Source organism: Ranitomeya imitator, chromosome 1 (genome assembly GCF_032444005.1).
Source record: "Ranitomeya imitator isolate aRanImi1 chromosome 1, aRanImi1.pri, whole genome shotgun sequence".
Taxonomy (NCBI): Eukaryota; Metazoa; Chordata; class Amphibia; order Anura; family Dendrobatidae; genus Ranitomeya; species Ranitomeya imitator.
Genome location: NC_091282.1, coordinates 1,103,284,514 through 1,103,304,552, shown reverse-complemented (window position 1 = coordinate 1,103,304,552; position 20,039 = coordinate 1,103,284,514). Strand labels below are relative to the sequence as shown.

The 20,039-nt window shown below is 39.8% G+C and overlaps 1 protein-coding gene across 4 annotated transcripts in view; it reads right to left on the bottom strand.

The window, feature by feature from the left end:
- The window catches only part of PRIMPOL (primase and DNA directed polymerase), a 112,532-nt gene that overhangs the window by 43,000 nt on the left and 49,493 nt on the right, over nt 1-20,039 (bottom strand). For all 4 annotated transcript variants that reach the window (XM_069744298.1, XM_069744297.1, XM_069744296.1 and 1 more), the window contains exons 4-7: nt 11,804-11,942; nt 6,659-6,806; nt 4,364-4,603; nt 2,432-2,594 (exon numbers count right to left, since the gene is read on the bottom strand). In XM_069744298.1, the coding sequence (XP_069600399.1) occupies nt 2,432-2,594; nt 4,364-4,603; nt 6,659-6,806; nt 11,804-11,942 (690 nt within the window). The remainder of the gene's footprint in view (nt 1-2,431; nt 2,595-4,363; nt 4,604-6,658; nt 6,807-11,803; nt 11,943-20,039) is intronic.

Sequence of the window (20,039 nt, the reverse complement as noted above, 5' to 3'; positions counted from 1 at the left end):
TACACATAATTTATGAACATCTATGGTTTGCCTGTGTGGATTGGATGGATTGTTACAGACATTGACTATATAACATTGGAACTGCATTACTGCTATAGAAAATGTTAAAAAATTAAGGTACTTAACTGGCCAATTCATGAGAAACCATCAACCATGACAAAGCGTACCCCTCTGATGGGACAATAACCTTATGTTCTCCCCCCCGGGCTGAAAGCCTACAAATTTATGGGCCGGCAGGATTTGACTATAATCAAAAACGCCTTAGGCTGATGGGAGGAGGACTCAGTCAGAAAAGAGCATACTACAAAAATTAAAAGACTGATCAGTACTTTGAAGCAGAATAAAGACAAGTGTGAACAGGTGCAAGACCTCACAAATATTAAATATAACAGAGCCAAAAAAAGCTGCACTCTGAAATGTTATAATATGGTCATATTGAATAGTTATGATGACTTGTATCGGTTCACTCATGTCTTGTTCTTTTTGAAGGTGTTGGTCCGTCTTTTGATTTTCTTAATTCTCCATGACTGATATGTACGTCATGTTGATCACACAATACAGCCTCTGTACCGCTGCGATCAGCTGCATGAGTCAAACTGATACACAGCGGGGCTCTTGTTGTGTATGTCAAGATCGGCGATATGCTGCTGTTCAACAGTGACAGTGGCACATGTTAGTTTGACAGAAGAAAAGTTATGGCAACCAGTGGCCTGACAAAGGCTTCGGAGTCTTTCATATAACACTGCCAAATTAGATCCTTATAGACCAGAGCCTGATACACTATCAGTGCTTTACTGACCGTTGATTACACAACACTAAAGGAGGGTGCTGTGTATTACTATTGATATCATGAGATGGAGAAAAAAATAAAAGAAATGAACTGAAAAACTCCTGGAAAAAAAATGCCTTAAAAGCTTTCTGAAGCAGTTTCGACTGGAAAACTTCTTTGTTTGACAGCCTTAAAAAAACTTTATTTGCACATTCAGTCGTTTCCAAAAGTTTTAAAACTGTCACAAATTTAGGATTTCACAAAATTCTTCTTCAGTGTTTTTAGATCTATTAGTCAGATATTTCTATTAAAGGGAATCTGTCACCCCAAAAATCGTATATGAGCCAAGGCCACTGGCATCAGGGGCTTATCTACAGCATTCTGTAATACTGTAGAAAAGCTCCCGATGTAACCTGATAGGTAAGAAAAACAGGTTAGATTATACTCACCCAGGGGCGGTCCCGCTGCGGTCCGGGTCCGGCGCCTCCTAGATTCCTACGATGATGTCCTCTTCTTATCTTCCTGCCACGGCTCTGGCGCAGGCGTACTTTGCTCTGTTGAGGGCAGAGCAAAGTACTGCAGTGCGCAGGCGCTGGGCCTCTCTGACCTTTCCCAGCGCCTGCGCACTGCAGTACTTTGCTCTGCCCTCAACAGAGCAGACAAAGTACGCATGCGCCGGAGCTGCGGCAGGAAGACAAGAAGAGGACGTCATCGTATGAAGATGGGTGGCGCTGGACCCGGACAGCGATGCTCATCGGACCGGACTGCACTGGGACCGCCCCTGGGTGAGTATAATATAACCTGTTTTTCTTACTTTTCAGGTTGCATCGGGGGCTTATCTACAGCATTACAGAGTGCAGTAGATAAGCCCCTGATGCCGGTGGGCTTAGTTCATATACGATTTTTGGGATGACAGATTCCCTTTAAATACATTAGTACAATTATAAGCATTTCTTCGGTTTTTAAACTTTTATTAACAAGTCCTTCACCTCATTATAGAGCATAATGGGTTGTGTCACATGACAGCTATAGTGCATCTGAGCAAGATGGACATGAGCTGCTTTTTCACAGTGAATGATTAGCTCAGGAGGAAAAAGGGTGGGGAAGAAGTGTCTGATAAGTGAGGAAGAAAGAGGACTACGTGGGTTCCCTACTTGAACTATCTGCATGTCTTCAACAGTGACCCAACTTCCAAAGGTACAGGCACTAATATTACACACTGTGGATGGCTGCATATGTCAAACCTGGACTGAGTCACCCATAATAAGAGCTGCTGTATGAATCTTCTCTCCACTAAGGCGAATAGAGGGATTCTTCATTCAAAATTCCCCTCATTAAATATTACACACACCAGACACTATTCAGACAGATATGCTACAGAGAGACAAATACTGTTTTTATAGCCGACTATTCATGTTGTAAAAAAACAAGTTTTTTCTCTTGAGTTTCATATGATGAACTCTTCTAATTTAAATAAATTAGTTATTTCCCATTTTTATGCAAATAAAGTTTTATTACTGGATAAAGAAAAGATATCTGGAATTCACTTTGTTTCAAATCATCACTGCTCGAGATCTTGATTAGCTGTAAGTAATTGGCCAATGTAGTTGTTGTAATACATAAGGGAAAAACGTATAAAGGGAAAAAAAAGAAAATCCTTACCTTACATTGCTAATTAGGGAGCAGAGAAATATCTGCTCCTCTTCCAAGATGTGTTTTGACCTCTTCACTGAAAATAGGTTGTCTTCAGCTACTTCAAAAGTTACATTTTTCCCAAGTTTTGATGACTTGTACAGGCGAAAGTTTCTGTTTTTAGTGTAGACACCTGAATGCAATATTGGACAATACAATGAGTAATTAACAATGTATATTTGCTAACAGCGGTCTTATATTGTCATGGTGCACATGTTGCACAAAGAGGTGTTACATTTTACTTTAGGTACGAAAATAATAAACCGCACCTATCCACCTGCCATTTCCCCACCATTCCTCCATCCCAATACCTGGTTGTGTGCACGGTAGTCTTCTCTCCTGGAGTTACTGCTGCAGCCAATTTGAAGCCACAGCGGGTGTGAACAACGCTGATAGTCTATCCTTATTTGTTACGATACTTATTTTTTACACCGTTCTTTGTGCAGTATAAGCAATTAGATGATTTTATTCTTCGGGTAGGTGCGATTACAGAGAACGCAGCTTTCGCACCGCACATACGGAGCATTTCAGGAAGAGATTAAAAAGTAACTGTAGTTTTAATTTTTATGTAATATTTTGTACTACACCTTATTAGAGAAATCAGCTTCTTTCTCCACCAGGACTGATCTTTCATTTTCAAAGTTCTCAGTTCACAGGTAAACTCTGTATTCAGTTACATTCCTGAGATAGACTGTAATCAGTAGTAGCTGTCATCTCCTATGTAGATGTGCCTCTAGCGCCTCTTCCCGCCCCTCCACAGAACCTTATAACAGGGGTGTCAAACTGCATTCCTCGAGGGCTGCAAACAGGTCATGTATTCAGGATTTCCTTGTACTGCACAGGTGATAATTTAATCACCAACTCATTATTTGTGTAGGTGATTAAATTATCACCTGTGCAGTACAAGGAAATCCTGAAAACATGCAGCTCTCGAGGAATGCAGTTTGACACCCCTGCTTATAAACATCAACTGCCATCTATCTCAGTAATGTAACAGTCTGCACCGAATACAGGTTTTACCTATGAATTGACAATTTTGTAAATAAATGATCAGTCTTGGCAGAAATAGAAGCTAAGATATATTACAAAGTTTCTTATTTTCAGGTGTACTATTGATTTAGAAACATAAAACGATGGTTACTCTACAAAAGATGAGCTGCGGCATCTGAAAATGGGCACTATACAATTTATGGATCAGTATCGTTCCAGCGCCATACACAGTTTACATTCAGCTGCCATGGGAGCTGAAAACAGGCAATTGCTGTGACTTCTGAATGTTGGACCCCGAACAATTTGAGATTGATGCAGTATCTAGTGGACATAGTCTTTAATTCTTAGAATATATTTTCACTGTGTTTCTGAAAGGTTAACACTTCTATACAAAAGCCCGTGCAGATTTTGCCTCCCAGGAAATCTGCTCAATGAAAACTTTTCATATACAATGGAAATTATTTGAAAATAATTAAACGGAACCGGTCATATCCCCAAACACTTTTACTCTGCAGATATGGTGCTAATCTGCAGGTTAATAGTGTTCCAGTGTTGTCTGGCCACCTTACTGAGAGTGACTATTAGGAAGAAATTAACTTTAATCCATGCAGTAGCTGCCACTATTCGGACAGAGACGTGTCGGAGCAGCTTCAGTCACTGCTCAATACATCGTGAGCGATAGCTGCACACTCCGGCACTTTGACATCTCAATCTGCACAAATGTGCTGTGAAGCAAGCTGTCAATAAAAGTGGTGGGGCGCGCTCACTGCCTCCGCTCACTGTGCACTGAGAGAGGACTGCAGCCGCTCTGGCGGGGCTCCCGGGAGGAATAGAGTTCAATTAGATTACAGAGCAGAAGATCAAAAATAAAATAACACTGCTGACTAATTCACATGACAATCACTAGCTTACCTAAATCAATGAAAAGCTGTACGCCACCATTTTTATCTTGCACAATCAAAGGGGATAGATCAAATTCCTGGTTGGCAGTACAAGGAAATTCAGTGGATACTTTCTGAGAACTTCTCTTCTTCTTGTTTTCACAATGTTCAGCACAATCATTCATGGGTCTTTCACACAGCGAGGCTTTAGATGTAACTGTGCATCCATTTACAGACAAAACAGGTCTTAAAGCAGCCTTGATAAAGTTGCCTGAGAAAATACATAAATACATAAATTGGCAGAGGTCTAGGATACATCAGCAATGTTGGATTGTTGAGTGTCTGAACCCCACCAGAGACATATATAGGCCCGAGTGAAGCAGGCACATGTGAGCCAATCCTACACTGAAGGCCTATAACTCTACTGCGGATTCTAGAAGTCTAATGGATAGAATAAGGCAACAACACAAAAAAATGCAAACCATTCGGATTCATTACTAAACTCATCTATCATATAGCCATGTTGCGTTTTTGCTTATTTATGCAAAGTTTGACTGCTTACAAAAAGCAGGTTGCTTAGTTTTTGCTGCATTTGTCTCTTGTGCAGGCTGATAAAGCTTAGTAAATCAAAACATAATCTGTTTCAACTTCATCTGGTTTTGGCACCAAAAACGCAGCAAAACCTGATACCTGCGCTTTTTGCACCATTTTTTGCACTAGCCATCGCTTTCATAGGGTGAAAAATGATGCTAAAACGCTAAAAGAAGTGACATGCTGCATTTTGTAAAACTGCAACTCATTGACAAAACAGTCAGGAAAAATAAAAACAATGTGGTTGCATGAAATTTCTGAATTCTCATAGACTTTGCTGCAAAAACGTAACATGTGAACAGCCTATATGTTAACCCCTTTACAACGTAGCCAATTTCCGTTTTCTCCTCACCTTCTTCCCAGAGCTATAACTTATTTATTTTTCTGTCCACATGAACATATGAAGGTTTGTTTTTTTCTGGGACTAGTTGTACTTTTGAATAACCAGATTCATTTTACCATATAGTGTACTGGAAACAAATTCAAAGTGAGGAGAAATTGTGGAGAAAAAAAACGCAATTCTAACATTGTTTTGGGGGGAATTGTTTTTACGGCCTGCATTTTGTGGTAAAAATGACCTCACAATATAATTCTGCTCATCAGTACGATTAAGTTGATACCAAATATGTCCAGGTTTATTTTTCTGTGGGGCGAGATAACGCTTTTATTGATAGCATTTTGGGCTAGATATGACGTCTTGATTGTTTTTCACAGCATTTTTTGTGCTATTGCAGGGTCCCAAAAAAAACAACATATAAATTTTGGTGTTCTTGAATTTTTTTTTTTAATTTAATTTATTTTGTTAAACTATTGGTAATTATTGTTTTATTTTGATAAATTGGACTTTTCTGAATACGCTGATAAGAAATATGTAATTTTTAACCATTTTATTTTGAATGAGGGAAAAGATGAATGATTTGAACTTAAGTTTTTTTTTATTTTTTAAAAAACGTTTATTGTTTTTTTATTTTTCAAGGAAGCTCCATAATAACAAGCACAGATATCTTCCACAGACCCCCCCTTGCTGTCATAGGAACCCACAATCACGTGACAAGTTTGCAGATGGCACATAGAATGACCCGCCCCATGCCATCGAACGGTAAAGGCTACGATGCCGCAATTAGACCTGACTTTTCCCATATGAGGTGATATGTTTATTTTTTTCATTATCTTTATTCTTAAAGGGGTTGATTTGAACTTTTTTATTTTAGTAACCCATCAGCGACCTGCGATCTCGTCAAGGGCAAAACAATGGACACATTCAATGAGGCGCCTCCTGCCTGTACATTGTTAATGCTGCTGTCAGAGTTTGACAGCATCATTTAACAGTTTAACAATCGAGGGCGGTGCTTCGTGCTACCCACGATTGTTAGACGCAGGTCCTCACTAACACACAGCCACTACCTGCCGGGTATGGGGTGAGCTCACCCCGTGAGCCAGCTCCAGACACCAACTTCCAACTTGTACTGTATATGTAAGGCGGATGTTGTGAAGGGGTTAAGGCTACTGTAGACACAAATGCCATGATAGTAACGTGTTTAGCGCTTTACTCAAGGTTTTTTTCTTTTGTGCTCATGTGGCAATTACAACGTCAAAAATGATGAAAAATTTTTTTTTATATACTTGCATGATCAGGTTACTTTATTGTTTCTGATAAAAATATAGTCACCACAAAAATGTAAGAATATAAAGTGTAATGAATTATTTGATAAGACAAATCATTGCATAAACTCACCAACATGAATATTGTCCTTGAAAGCTGCATTAGGCAATACAAATATCAAGTGACGACTAAATTTTTCGTCAGTGCTGGAATCCAGGTTTAAAACATAATCTGCACAGCACTTAACTCCAAAGCAATCTTCTAGCTTTTTGCTGAAAAACTAAAATAAGAAAAACAGAGTAAATGGTCTGCATAATCCCATCAGCATGTGCTTATATTCGAAGTGGTTCTACAGAGTGATGACTCGGTGGGGGAACATGCAGGATGTAGAGTGTAAAGTTGTTCGGACACATGGACCATCTTCCCAAACAGACCACTTTACCACTATAATCCCCTAATTACAAGGCAATTTTACCTTTTTGAGCAGAAAATCCATTACTGTTCGTTATCTGTTTAGCAAAGCAGTTAGTGGAATCAACAAGATCTCTGCTTTTGCATTGCAAAATGATTTGTGGAGAGTTGTGAAATTCCACTCTGTATGCCGGGATCCCCCACCCCTAAAGTTGGGGCCAAACTTTTGGGAAGGGGTGAGGGGTATTAGGGTTCCTTATGAGCATTTTTGTTAATAGGTTTTATAAGAAAAATCAACAGACTGATGCTCTCTCACTTTCCCCAGATGTATTTAATTACTGAACTTGTTCTTTTAGATTTTTTTTTTTTAACCCCTTTCTGACATTAGACGTACTATCCCGTCGAGGTGGGGTGGGCCCCTATGACCATCGACGGGATAGTACGTCATATGCGATCGGCAGCGCTCACGGGGGGAGCGCCGCCGATCGTGGCCGGGTGTCAGCTGCCTATCGCAGCTGACATCCGGCACATTAACCCCTGGCACACCGCGATCAAAGATGATCGCGATGTGCCGGCGGTATAGGGAAGCTTCCCGCAGGGAGGGGGCTCCCTGCGGGCTTCCCTGAGCCCCCCGCAGCAACGCGATGTGATCTCGTTGCTGCGAAGGTCTTACCTCCCTCCCTGCCTGCTCCAGCCCCGGATCCAAGATGGCCGCGGATCCGGGTCCTGCAGGGAGGGAGGTGGCTTCACAGAGCCTGCTCAGAGCCGGCACTGTGAAGCCTGCAGTGCATTATTCCCATAAATACATTTCTTCATCTAAATTAAAAAAAAAAAAAAAAAACAATAAAAGTACACATATTTAGTATCGCCGCGTCCGTAACGACCCAACCTATAAGACTGGCCCACTAGTTAACCCCTTCAGTAAACACCGTAAGGAAAAAAAAAAAAACGAGGCAAAAAACAACGCTTTATTATCATACCGCCGAACAAAAAGTGGGATAACACGCGATCAAAAAGACAGATATAAATAACCATGGTACCGCTGAAAGCGTCATCTTGTCCCGCAAAAAACGAGCCGCCAAACAGCATCATCACCAAAAAAATAAAAAAGTTATAGTCCTGAGAATAAAACGATGCAAAAATAATTATTTTTTCTGTAAAATAGTTTTTATTGTATAAAAGCGCCAAAACATAAAAAAATGATATGAATGAGGTGTCGCTGTAATCGTACTGACCCGAAGAATAAAACTGCTTTGTCAATTTTACCAAACGCGGAACGGTATAAACGCCTCCCCCAAAAGAAATTCATGAATAGCTGGTTTTTGGTCATTCTTCCTCACAAAAATCGGAATAAAAAGCGATCAAAAAAATGTAACGTGCCCGAAAATGTTACCAATAAAAACGTCAACTCGTCCCGCAAAAAACAAGACCTTATATGACTCTGTGGACCAAAATATGGAAAAATTAGAGCTCTCAAAATGTGGTAACGCAAAAAATATTTTTAATAATAATAAAAAGTCTTTCAGTGTGTGACGGCTGCCAATCATAAAAATCCGCTAAAAAAACTCACTATAAAAGTAAATCAAACCCCCCTTCATCACCCCCTTAGTTAGGGAAAAATTAAAAAAATGTATTTATTTCCATTTTCCCATTAGGGCTAGGACTAGGGTTAGGGTTGGGACTACAGTTAGGGTTGGGGCTAAAGTTAGGGTTAGGGTTTAGATTACATTTACAGTTGGGAATAGGGTTGGGATTAGGGTTAGGGGTGTGTCAGGGTTAGAGGTGTGGTTAGGGTTACTGTTGGAATTAGGGTTAGGGGTGTGTTTGGATTAGGGTTTCAGTTATAATAGGGGGGTTTCCACTGTTTAGGCACATCAGGGGCTCTCCAAACACGACATGGCGTCCGATCTCAATTCCAGCCAATTCTGCGTTGAAAAAGTAAAACAGTGCTCCTTCCCTTCCGAGCTCTCCCGTGTGCCCAAACAGGGGTTTACCCCAACATATGGGGTATCAGCGTACTCAGGACAAATAGGACAACACCTTTTGGGGTCCAATTTCTCCTGTTACCTTTGGGAAAATACAAAACTGGGGGCTAAAAAATAATTTTTGTGGGAAAAAAAAAGATTTTTTATTTTCACGGCTCTGCGTTATAAACTGTAGTGAAACACTTGAGGGTTCAAAGTTCTCACAACACATCTAGATGAGTTCCCTGGGGAGTCTAGTTTCCAATATGGGGTCACTTGTGGGGGGTTTCTACTGTTTAGGTACATTAGGGGCTCTGCAAACGCAATGTGACACCTGCAGACCATTCCATCTAAGTCTGCATTCCAAATGGCGCTCCTTCCCTTCTGAGCCCTCCCATGCGCCCAAACAGTGGTTCCCCCCACATATTGTGTATAATCGCACTCAGGACAAATTGGGCAACAAATTTTGGGGTCCAATTTCTCCTGTTATCCTCGGGAAACTACAAAACTGGGGGCTAAAAAAATAATTTTTGTGGGAAAAAATTGTTGTTTTATTTTTACGGCTCTGCATTATAAACTTCTGTGAAGCCCTTGGTGGGTCAAAGAGCTCAAAACACATCTAGATAAGTTCCTTAGGGGGTCTACTTTCCAAAATGGTGTCACTTGTGGGGGGTTTCAATGTTTAGGCACATCAGTGGCTCTCTAAACGCAACATGGCATCCCATCTCAATTCCTGTCAATTTTGCATTGAAAAGTCAAATGGCGCTCCTTCCCTTCTGAGCTCTCCCATGCGCCCAAACAGTGGTTTACCCCCACATATGGGGTATCAGCGTACTCAGGACAAATTGTACAACAACTTTTGGGGTCCAATTTCTTCTCTTACCCTTGGGAAAATAAAATATTGGGGGCGAAAAGATAATTTTTGTGAAAAAAAATGATTTTTTATTTTTACGGTTCTGCATTATAAACTTCTGTGAAGCACTTGGTGGGTCAAAGTGCTCAGCACACATCTAGATAAGTTCCTTAGGGGGTCTACTTTCCAAAATGGTGTCACTTGTGGGGGGTTTCAATGTTTAGGCACATCAGTGGCTCTCCAAACGCAACATGGCGTCCCATCTCAATTCCTGTCAATTTTGCATTGAAAAGTCAAACGGCGCTCCTTCCCTTCCGAGCTCTCCCATGCGCCCAAACAGTGGTTTACCCCCACATATGGGGTATCAGCGTACTCAGGACAAATTGTACAACAACTTTTGGGGTCCAATTTCTTCTCTTACCCTTGGAAAAATAAAAAATTGGGGGCAAAAAGATAATTTTTTTAAAAAAATATGATTTTTTATTTTTACGGTTCTGCATTATAAACTTCTGTGAAGCACTTGGTGGGTCAAAGTGCTCACCACACATCTAGATAAGTTCCTTAGGGGGTCTACTTTCTAAAATGGTGTCACTTGTGGGGGGTTTCAATGTTTAGGCACATCAAGGGCTCTCCAAACGCAACATGGTGTCCCATCTCGATTCCAGTCAATTTTGCATTGAAAAGTCAAATGGCGCTCCTTTGCTTCCAAGCTCTGTCATGCGCCCAAACAGTGGTTTACCCCCACATATGGGGTATCGGTGTACTCAGGACAAATTGTACAACAACTTTTGGGGTCCATTTTCTCCTGTTACCCTTGGTAAAATAAAACAAATTGGAGCTGAAGTAAATTTTTTGTGAAAAAAAGTTAAATGTTCATTTTTATTTAAACATTCCAAAAATTCCTGTGAAGCACCAGAAGGGTTAATAAACTTCTTGAATATGGTTTTGAGCACCATGAGGGGTGCAGTTTTTAGAATGGTGTCACACTTGGGTATTTTTTATCATATAGACCCCTCAAAATGACTTCAAATGAGATGTGGTCCCTAAAAAAAATGGTGTTGTAAAAATGAAATTGCTGGTCAACTTTTAACCCTTATAACTCCCTAAAAAAAAAAAAATTTTGTTTCCAAAATTGTGGTGATGTAAAGTAGACATGTGAGAAATGTTACTTATTAAGTATTTTTTGTGACATATCTCTGTGATTTAATTGCATAAAAATTCAAAGTTGGAAAATTGCGAAATTTTCATAATTTTCGCCAAATTTCAGTTTTTTTCACAAATAAACGCAGGTACTATCAAAGAATTTTTACCACTATCATGAAGTACAATATGTCACGAGAAAACAATGTCAGAATCACTGGGATCCGTTGAAGCGTTCCAGAGTTATAACCTCATAAAGGGACAGTGGTCAGAATTGTAAAAATTGGCCCGGTCATTAACGTGCAAACCACCCTTGGGGGTAAAGGGGTTAAATAATCACATTATCTTCTCTTTTTAGGTACGGTATAGTATTCAGCCATCTAGAGACTCCTCGTCATCCTTTTCGCAAGGCACTTTGGCTGTATTTCTTATGGGTGTTACTTTGCTATACTGGGATTGTGTACGTATACAGTATATGCCCACACTAGACACTTCACTACTCTTCTTGTGATACAGGATCCGGTACATATTTTAACGTATGTCTCACCCCAGTATGGGGATGCACTACTGGCTAGACAGCATGCATTTGGGGCTGGTTCAGAATGTTTTTTCTTTATTCCTTTGTGTAGTCTTTTCTCATAACTAATAAAATAGATTTCAATTATTGTGAATCACATCTAGTTTGCACTTTCGTCTTTCATGTGTTGCCTTTGTAATTGGGAATTGCAGCATATGAACACGTTCAGCACCTTAATTTTTCATTTAGTAGTGTCGACCTTCTATTCTTTTTAGTGGATGTCACCTTGAAATTAAAACCCATCGAGATCCATTTCTAAAAGAACAGAAGCCTTTGAACTTCATGCTTTCCAATACAAATACATGCTTGTGTTCCTCCTTTCCTAATCTTACCTCAATCACCAGCGCAACCATTTTGTTACCATCTGCGTCAGGATTTGCAGACTTGTAGTACTCCAAGTCAAAATATAATTTACAAACTGTATCAGCAGGAATTACTTCATAACAATGAGCCAGGGATTGTGGCCATTTTCTAAAAGGAAATAAAAAAAATATATTATATACACCTGTATCTCAATATATCAATATGCTCTGAATAGAGATCCAAAGGCTACATCCTGTTGTGTGTACCACCTGACCAGGAAGGAAAGGCTGCACACAAAACAACAATATAATATTTCAAATAATTAATGACTTAATGACTACATGGTGGTCATTAATGGGTTTCATTCTACAGGGAGGCCTTTGTAATTCAGCACTTTAGATTATATGAAAACGTGGGCAGTGACTATGGATCTCAAAAATCAAGAAACAACTTATTCAATTTGTCAAAAAGACACACAAAAGAAATAAAAATAGCATTAATGAATGTGATTTGAACATACAGACACATGCAATTGTTATTCTTCCGTAGAGTTGTAATATGGCTTATTTTTTGTAGGAATAGCTGTAGTATTCACTTCTTGGGTTCACACAATTTTTTTATTATTTTTAATTCATGTTTTGTGAGGTTGGATGAGAAAAATCATCAATTTGTTTTTTTTTTTACATATTTTTTTAAACATTGTGCACCCCTTAGGATAAATAATTACAGTATATGGTTTTCTAGTATGGGTCAATAAAATTATACATTACTAGATGGTGGCCCGATTCTAACGCATCGGGTATTCTAGAATATGCATGTCCACATAGTATATTGCACAGCCCACATAGTATATTGCCCAGCCACGTAGTATATTGCCCAGCCACGTAGTATATTGCCCAGCGACGGAGTATACAGCACAGAGCCACGTAGTATACAGACTTAAAATAAAAAATAAACATGACTGACTGTTTTGGCGCACCGTCGGCACAAAAAAAGTTAAATGTAATATTTTTTTGTGCGCCGAGTCCGCCATTTCCGACCGCGCATGTGCGGCCGGAACTCCACTCCTTCCTCCCCGGACCGTACAATGGGGCAGCGGATGCGTTGTAAAACTGCATCCGTTGCCCCCGTTGTTCATTTTTTTCGCAGTTTGCTTGGGTACGTCGGGCCGATGCATGGGGACGGCCGCGTACCGACGTTAGTGTAAAAGTAGCCTTACTGTTCACTGCATGTTCAAGTGTAATCTGTCTCTATCAGCATCAAAACGTGGACACACTTTTTGAAGAAATTCAGCAAAGAGGTTGTTCCAAGCATCTTGAAAATTAACCACATATCTTCTGGGGATGTAGTTTTAAACAAATCCTTCTGTCTCTTCATGTAACCCACACAGACTTGATGTTGAGATCAGGGCTCTATAGAGACAAATGATTACTTCCCAGACTTCTCGTTCTTCTTTATACTAACGATAGTCTGATATTAGATGCATGTTTGGGAATGTTGTCCTGATGCAGAATAAACATGGAATCTCTCTGATGCCTTGATGGTATTGCATGATGGATAAGTATCTTCCTGTATTCCTCAGCATGGGGACACAATATTTCCTGACTAATTCTCCAACTCCATTTGAAATGCAGCTGTAAACTTGTAAGGACCCTCCGTCATGCTTCACTTTTACCTGCAGATACTCATTACTTCACCGTTCTCCAGACCTTTGGCAAATGAACCGTCTTCTGCTACAGCCAAATATTTCACATTTTGTCAGTAGTCCTATATTTTTATGCATAGTTTAGGCAGTTGGCTTGTTTTTTTATCAATTGTATGGGTTTTTGGCCACAGTTCTTCCATGAAGACCACTTCTGACTAGACTTCTCTGTACATTAGATGGGAGTAACTGGGTCCCACTGGTTGCTGCCAGTTCTGAGTTGATAGACACCTTTCAATGTTGACGGGAAGTAAGCATGATGCGTTTTTTATCTGCTGTACTAAGTTTCCGTAGCCGACCACTGCATCTATGTTCTTCAACATTGCCTATTTTTGTGGTGTCCTCAATGCAGTGAAATACAAGAAGTTACTTGTATGATGCAACTGTATGGCTGTACGTTTGTGGTTTTGTGGTCGTTTTTCCTGCTGCATTATAAATTTGGTGCCAATTTCATTAAGAACTTTAATGACAGTAAAGAATAACAATGAGTCCTCGAAATCATGATATAGCCGCCAAATGAGGACTGATCTCAAGATCCTCATGTCTGTCAAGGATTACATGACGAGGCAGAAGGATTCAAACAAATCTACATTCACAGAAGATCGGTAGTTAGCTCAAGATGTTTGGAACAACCTCCTTGCAGAGTTCCTTCTAAAACTGTGCCAGTATACCTAGAGGAATTGATACTTTAATGCTGATTTGAAAGCAATGTGTGGTCTAGCTAGTATTGATTTTTCAATTTTGATTTTGCTAATTATTAAAATTAAGATTTTTTAAAAACATTTTTAGTTTGCAGAATTCCTTCCACACCTGCGTAAAACTTTTGCACAGTACTGTATTACGACTAGGGTGTGCAATAAACAGTTTTACCTCCTTCCCTACATGTGATGTACAAGTATGACTCGTCTGGCGCTGGTGGTCGTGCAGCCAAGCCCACTTCTCAAACACAGATGATCGGCTGTGCTGGAGACATCACTAGTCACCAACATTCGCTTGCTCAGAATGCTGCGAAATGCGGCTCTCAATGCTTTTACTCCGATTTGTATCAAGTGACTGGTAATGTAAAATTAACATCTGTTCACTGCTTGGAAAAAAATAAAAATAAAAAAAATATGGCTGAGAAAGTTTGCATCAAAGTAGGGAATACAATAGTTGTATTAAATCTTTTCAAATTCAGCAGCGTTGCCAAAACTTTCTGAAATATTCAATTTGCAGCAAATGGCAAGTCCTGCTAAGCCTTTAATTATCCAGAAAATATGTTTAACAGAGACTGCCTGTAGAAAAGCCGTGGAGACACCATCACGTGTTTCTCAACGCAAGCAATAAATAGCCAGGTCTTTCACCGGGAAGGAACAACCACGGGAAGGGCAGCATCCAAAAAGGAAAACCACCTATGCCAAAACATGGTATCCATCCACAGACAGCTGTTTCGGGGCATTTGCCCCTCAACGCAAGCAATAAATAGCCAGGTCTTTCACGTGATGGTGTCTCCGCGGCTTTTCTACATGCATTTGCATATTTCCCATAAGGGATGGGAGCAGTGTTCTGGATCACTGTGTTGAGAAACACGTGATGGTGTCTCCGCAGTGTTGGATGTTTTGATCTCCCCGAGGTCATTCATCCTTATGTTTATAGTCCTTTTACTAGGCACTGCTCCTAATAGCCAGTTTCCTACTCCACACTGATGAGGGACAAATACCCCAAAACAGCTGTCTGTGGATGGATACCATGTTTTGGCATAGGTGGTTTTCCTTTTTGGATGCTGCCATTCCCGTGGTTGTTCCTTCCCGGTGAAAGACCTGGCTATTTATTGCTTGCGTTGACAAACACGTGATGTCTCTGCGGCTTTTCTACATGCATTTGCATATTTCCCATAAGGGATGGGAGCAGTGTTCTGGATCACTGCGTTGAGAAACACGTGATGGTGTCTCCGCGGTGTTGGATGTTTTGATCTCCCCGAGGTCATTCATCCTTATGTTTATACCAGAGACTGCAGTCTCCTAAAAGTGTAATGAACGCCCAATGAGTTCTTTAAAGCGACAGCCATTAAAAATACACTGCACTAAAAGACTTTTTAAACCCCTTGGAGAGAATCTGTCAGCAGATTTTGATTATTTCATCTGAGAGCAGCCTGAAGTAGGCAAAGAGAAGCTGAAACCAAGGATTTATCACTTAGGCCTCTTTCACACTTCCATCGTTTGGCCAACGTCGCAATGCGTCGTTTTTGGAGAAAAAAACGCATCCTGCAAAGATGCCCGCAGGATGCGTTTTTTCTCCATAGACTTGCATTAGCGACGCATTGCGACGTATGGCCACACGTCGCAACCGTCGTGCAACGGATGCGTCGTGATTTTGCGGCCCGTCGTGACGAAAAAACGTTCAATGTACCGTTTTTCCGTCCGTCGGAGCCGCCACAACCAGCTAACCACAGCAATGATTAGCACCTGGTGCTAAAACAATCATTGTAAGAGTAATCATTGGTGGAGAGGTTGGAGTGTGATAGAGTCTGTGGACAGGTGTCTTTTATACAGGTAATGAGATCAAATAAAAGCAATTAATACAGGTAACGATTGCAGAGTAGGAGGGCTTCTAAAAGAAAAACTAACACGTCTGTGAGAGACGGAATTCTTGCTGGTTGATGAAATAATTAAATTGCATTTTATTGCAAGAAATAAGTATGTAAATCTCATACTACCTGATTTTCTGGATTTTTTTTAAAGATTCTGTCTCTCACAATTGAAGTATACCTACAGTATTATAAAAATCGCAGACCTTCATTCTTTGTAGGTGGAAAAACTTGCAAAACGAAATGGGCAGTTATATAAACACTGCTCAAAAAAATAAAGGGAACACAAACAACCGAATATAACTCAAAGTAAATTAAACTTCTGTGAAATCAAACTGTCCACTTAGGAAGAAACACTGTTTGACAATCAATTTCACATGCTGTTGTGCAAATGGAATAGACAACAGATGGAAATTATTGGCAATTATCAAGACACACAATAAAGGAGTGGTTCTGCAGGTGGGGACAGTAGTGTATAATCGGGTGGTTTCGTCAAACTTAATCTGACAGGTGCCCCGCCCCTATCAAAGTGTATCAAAGTGTGTAACCCCTCCCCTCCCCTGACGGCTGGTATCCAACTGTCCCTCCTTGTTTGATTTCCCCTTTTGATATAGTTTGGTATTATTCTCGTATTTGTTTTATATTAGATTTTATACGTAGCTCGAGTTTGATTCTGTAAGCTGTGTTTTATTCACAGTGTACAGATATAGTGCAGAACTTTGTTTTATAACACAACCAGCTGTTTATTTGTGTTTCTACTGACCATTAACTAAATGCTTATTTACACAAACAGAAAAGACAGATTTTCTCAGCGGTTATCTGCGGGTCATTTGCCCGGGCAGTGTGTTTTATTTATGTTTTTATAACGCACCATGTTTGATATTTCCTTTCTCTTTTTTGTGTCTGTAGATGTCATCTGAGAAGTTATTTGTGTTTCTACTGACCATTAACTAAATGCTTATTTACACAAACAGAAAAGACAGATTTTCTGTTTGTACCTGTAGGGTTATGTAGGGTTATCTGCGGGTCAGTGGTTTATAACACCTAGGTCATTTGTTTTTGTTCTGTAAGCTGTGTTTATTCACAGTGTACCAGATTTTCTCTTTTGTGCCTATATATAATATGCCCCAATGTTACAACACAAGCAAGTAAGAAGCGGTGTGTTTTATACGAATATAAATTTTATTTCTCACAATAAAACAGCATCTCAAATTTTAAGTTAGCTAACAGCATGATGCTGACAAATGCCTCTTTGCGGAATCTGATAACAACGCGCTGAACAAAGGGCTGAGCCTGAAAATCTTGATGTCACAAAATCTGATACGATTCGATCATTATTCTGCAAGTCAGACGTGAAATGCTGTAAAACCTTCTTAACTCTCCGTCACATACAATATTCGGACTAAAGAGTTCATATACAATGTGCCTGTCAGGCGCCTGCTGGAAAAATACCTATAATATCTAATGTTTGCAATTTCAGTGCTCTAAAAGTGATCAGTGACCTTCATAGGGATGTAATAAAAGAGACTACACATAATCAGTTGCAAAAAAAAACATTTACTTAACATAAAACTAATAACTATGAAATACAAACTTTTCAAAACTCCCGCCAAATAGTCCCCAGTTCAACTCTCTCAAAAAAATGTACAAAGAAAATTTTTGAACACAAACTTAATTTTAAGGTACCTTAAGTACTATTAAAAACATATTCAATCAGAAGTAGATGCTGAGGTTTCCCCAGAAAAGTCACACTTGCAGAGCAAATAGCAAGAATTACACACCATTTTTGCATGTGTCAGGCAAATTGCTTTATGACATTTGAGACATTCATAATTTGAAAGCCTTCTGGTTCCGCTTTCCGTTTGGCAGGTGGTGCATCTCCTTCTTTTGTGAGGTGGTGCAGATGGTGACTTTTCACCATCATCTTCTGGGCGGAACCTTTTGAGCTGAACTTGAAGGCGAGAGGGGATACCGATTGTTTTCACGCTTCTCCTGCGTAGCTCTCCAAGTACTAGTTCATAGGCCAATTTTTTCAGATACAATCGTCTACGGAGTGGTTCAAGCTTGTTTTCAAGATAAATTACTTGTGAATTTATACCACCCAAATTCAACATAGCAAAAAATATGACCATTGGCCAGCGTTTGATGTTTCTGCTGACGTTGAAAGTGGAGCACATCTGATATGCTGTATCCACACCCCCTTTGGTGGCATTGTAAAATGTAATTATCTCCGGTTTTTTTTCTGCCCCAGTCCCAGGATCGATGGCAGCATCATCATGAAGTGTTGATAGAAGAAGTATGATTTTTTTGGCATGTGGTACATAGGAAACTAAAGCCTTTCCATTATGGAATGCAAACATACTGCTGTACTGTTGTCTCTCTTTCACACATACAAACTGTGGCGGCAATTCCCTTTTGTTTTTTCTTACAGTTCCCACATATGACAGCTTCTGAATTTTCAGATAATCAATCAGATCACAACTTGTAAACCAATTGTCAGCTGTAATATTGCGACCCGATCCAAATAAGGGTTCAGCCAGTCTTTTTACAACATCAATGGGTTTGTTGCTCACACAGTAAGGACCTTCTGGTTGTTCTCCTGCATAAACTTCCAGGTTGTAAGTGTAGGTCTTACTGGCATCAACAAGGGCATAAGTTTTTATTCCATATTTGTTTGGCTTTGATGGAATATATTGACGAAAGGCACATCTACCACGAAAACCAGGGAGCATTTCGTCAATAGTGAGATTCTCTCCAGGGTAATAACTTTGTTTACAGTTTATAACAAATCTTTGAAATATATCACGAATTGGAGCAAGTCGGTCATGTGTTTTGCGTTCGGTTCGGGTAGTTCTGTCGTCAAACCGAAGGCAACGAATTAGAATCTTGAATCTGTTTATGGACATAACCAGGCTAAATTTTTCAACTCCATCCCCATCTTTACCCCAAAGTTCCTCCAAACTTTGTCTATTTGCCCTATAAGCTCCTGCAAGGTACAGTAATCCAAAAAAAGCACGCAGTTCTATTTCATCTGTGGGCTTGATGGTTCTGTTGCAGATGTACTTGTCCTTTATAATGTCTATATATTGGTTGGTATATGTGACAATAGAGTCCAGAATGTCATCTGTAAATATACTGTTCCAGCATTCAACTGCAGTTTTTGCATTACGTGCAGTTCCTATTACTGCAGGAAGGTGAGTAATAATGTTTAAAGGTTCCCTACGTTTTTTCTGGAATGGCTTCTTGTTCCATTTAGTATTTTTATCTTTTCCAATATAATATGATCCAACTTCTTCATCCTCACCACTGTCACCATCTTGCTCTGTTTCAGAATCCAGGACACATTCTTCCACCTCATCATGAGAATCAATCTCACTTTCCTCTCCTAAATCCTCATTCAGTGTGAGGTCTCTATCATCTAACAGCATGTTTGTTACTTCCTCAACATCAAGTTGTTTGGATAAATTGTACATTTTCCTCTCCATTTCAGCAGATAATCTGAAGCAAGAGAAGGAATATGTTAGGGAACTACTGTATATGCCTGAGCAGCACACTTTCTTTTATAAAATCTCCCTTATTTCTATGAAATATCCTCACATTTTGTGCTATACATTCATAAAACAAGCTAAATAAACTATTGTGATGAATAAAAACATAAAATGCCAACCTTACTGAATGTGACGTATTCACATACAATGAGCCTGAGAGATCTGTGCAGCTATATCCTCTCCCCTGAAGCTCTGAAATCCAACTGTGATATCAGGTTTCACAGACCTTCAAGAGACAGGAGACTACCTGGAGGGAGGGGGTTTCCTCACAATCTGGTGAGGAAGGAGAAATGAAAGTAAAAGAGAAGTGCCTGTCAGATCAGTTGTATGTGACGGAGAGTAAAATGGAAAGCCTCGCGCTAAATGGTATAATACATATATGCAATAATGACCGCATACACAGCTATTCAAATCTTGAATTTGTGCGCTCTGATAACAATAAGAATAAC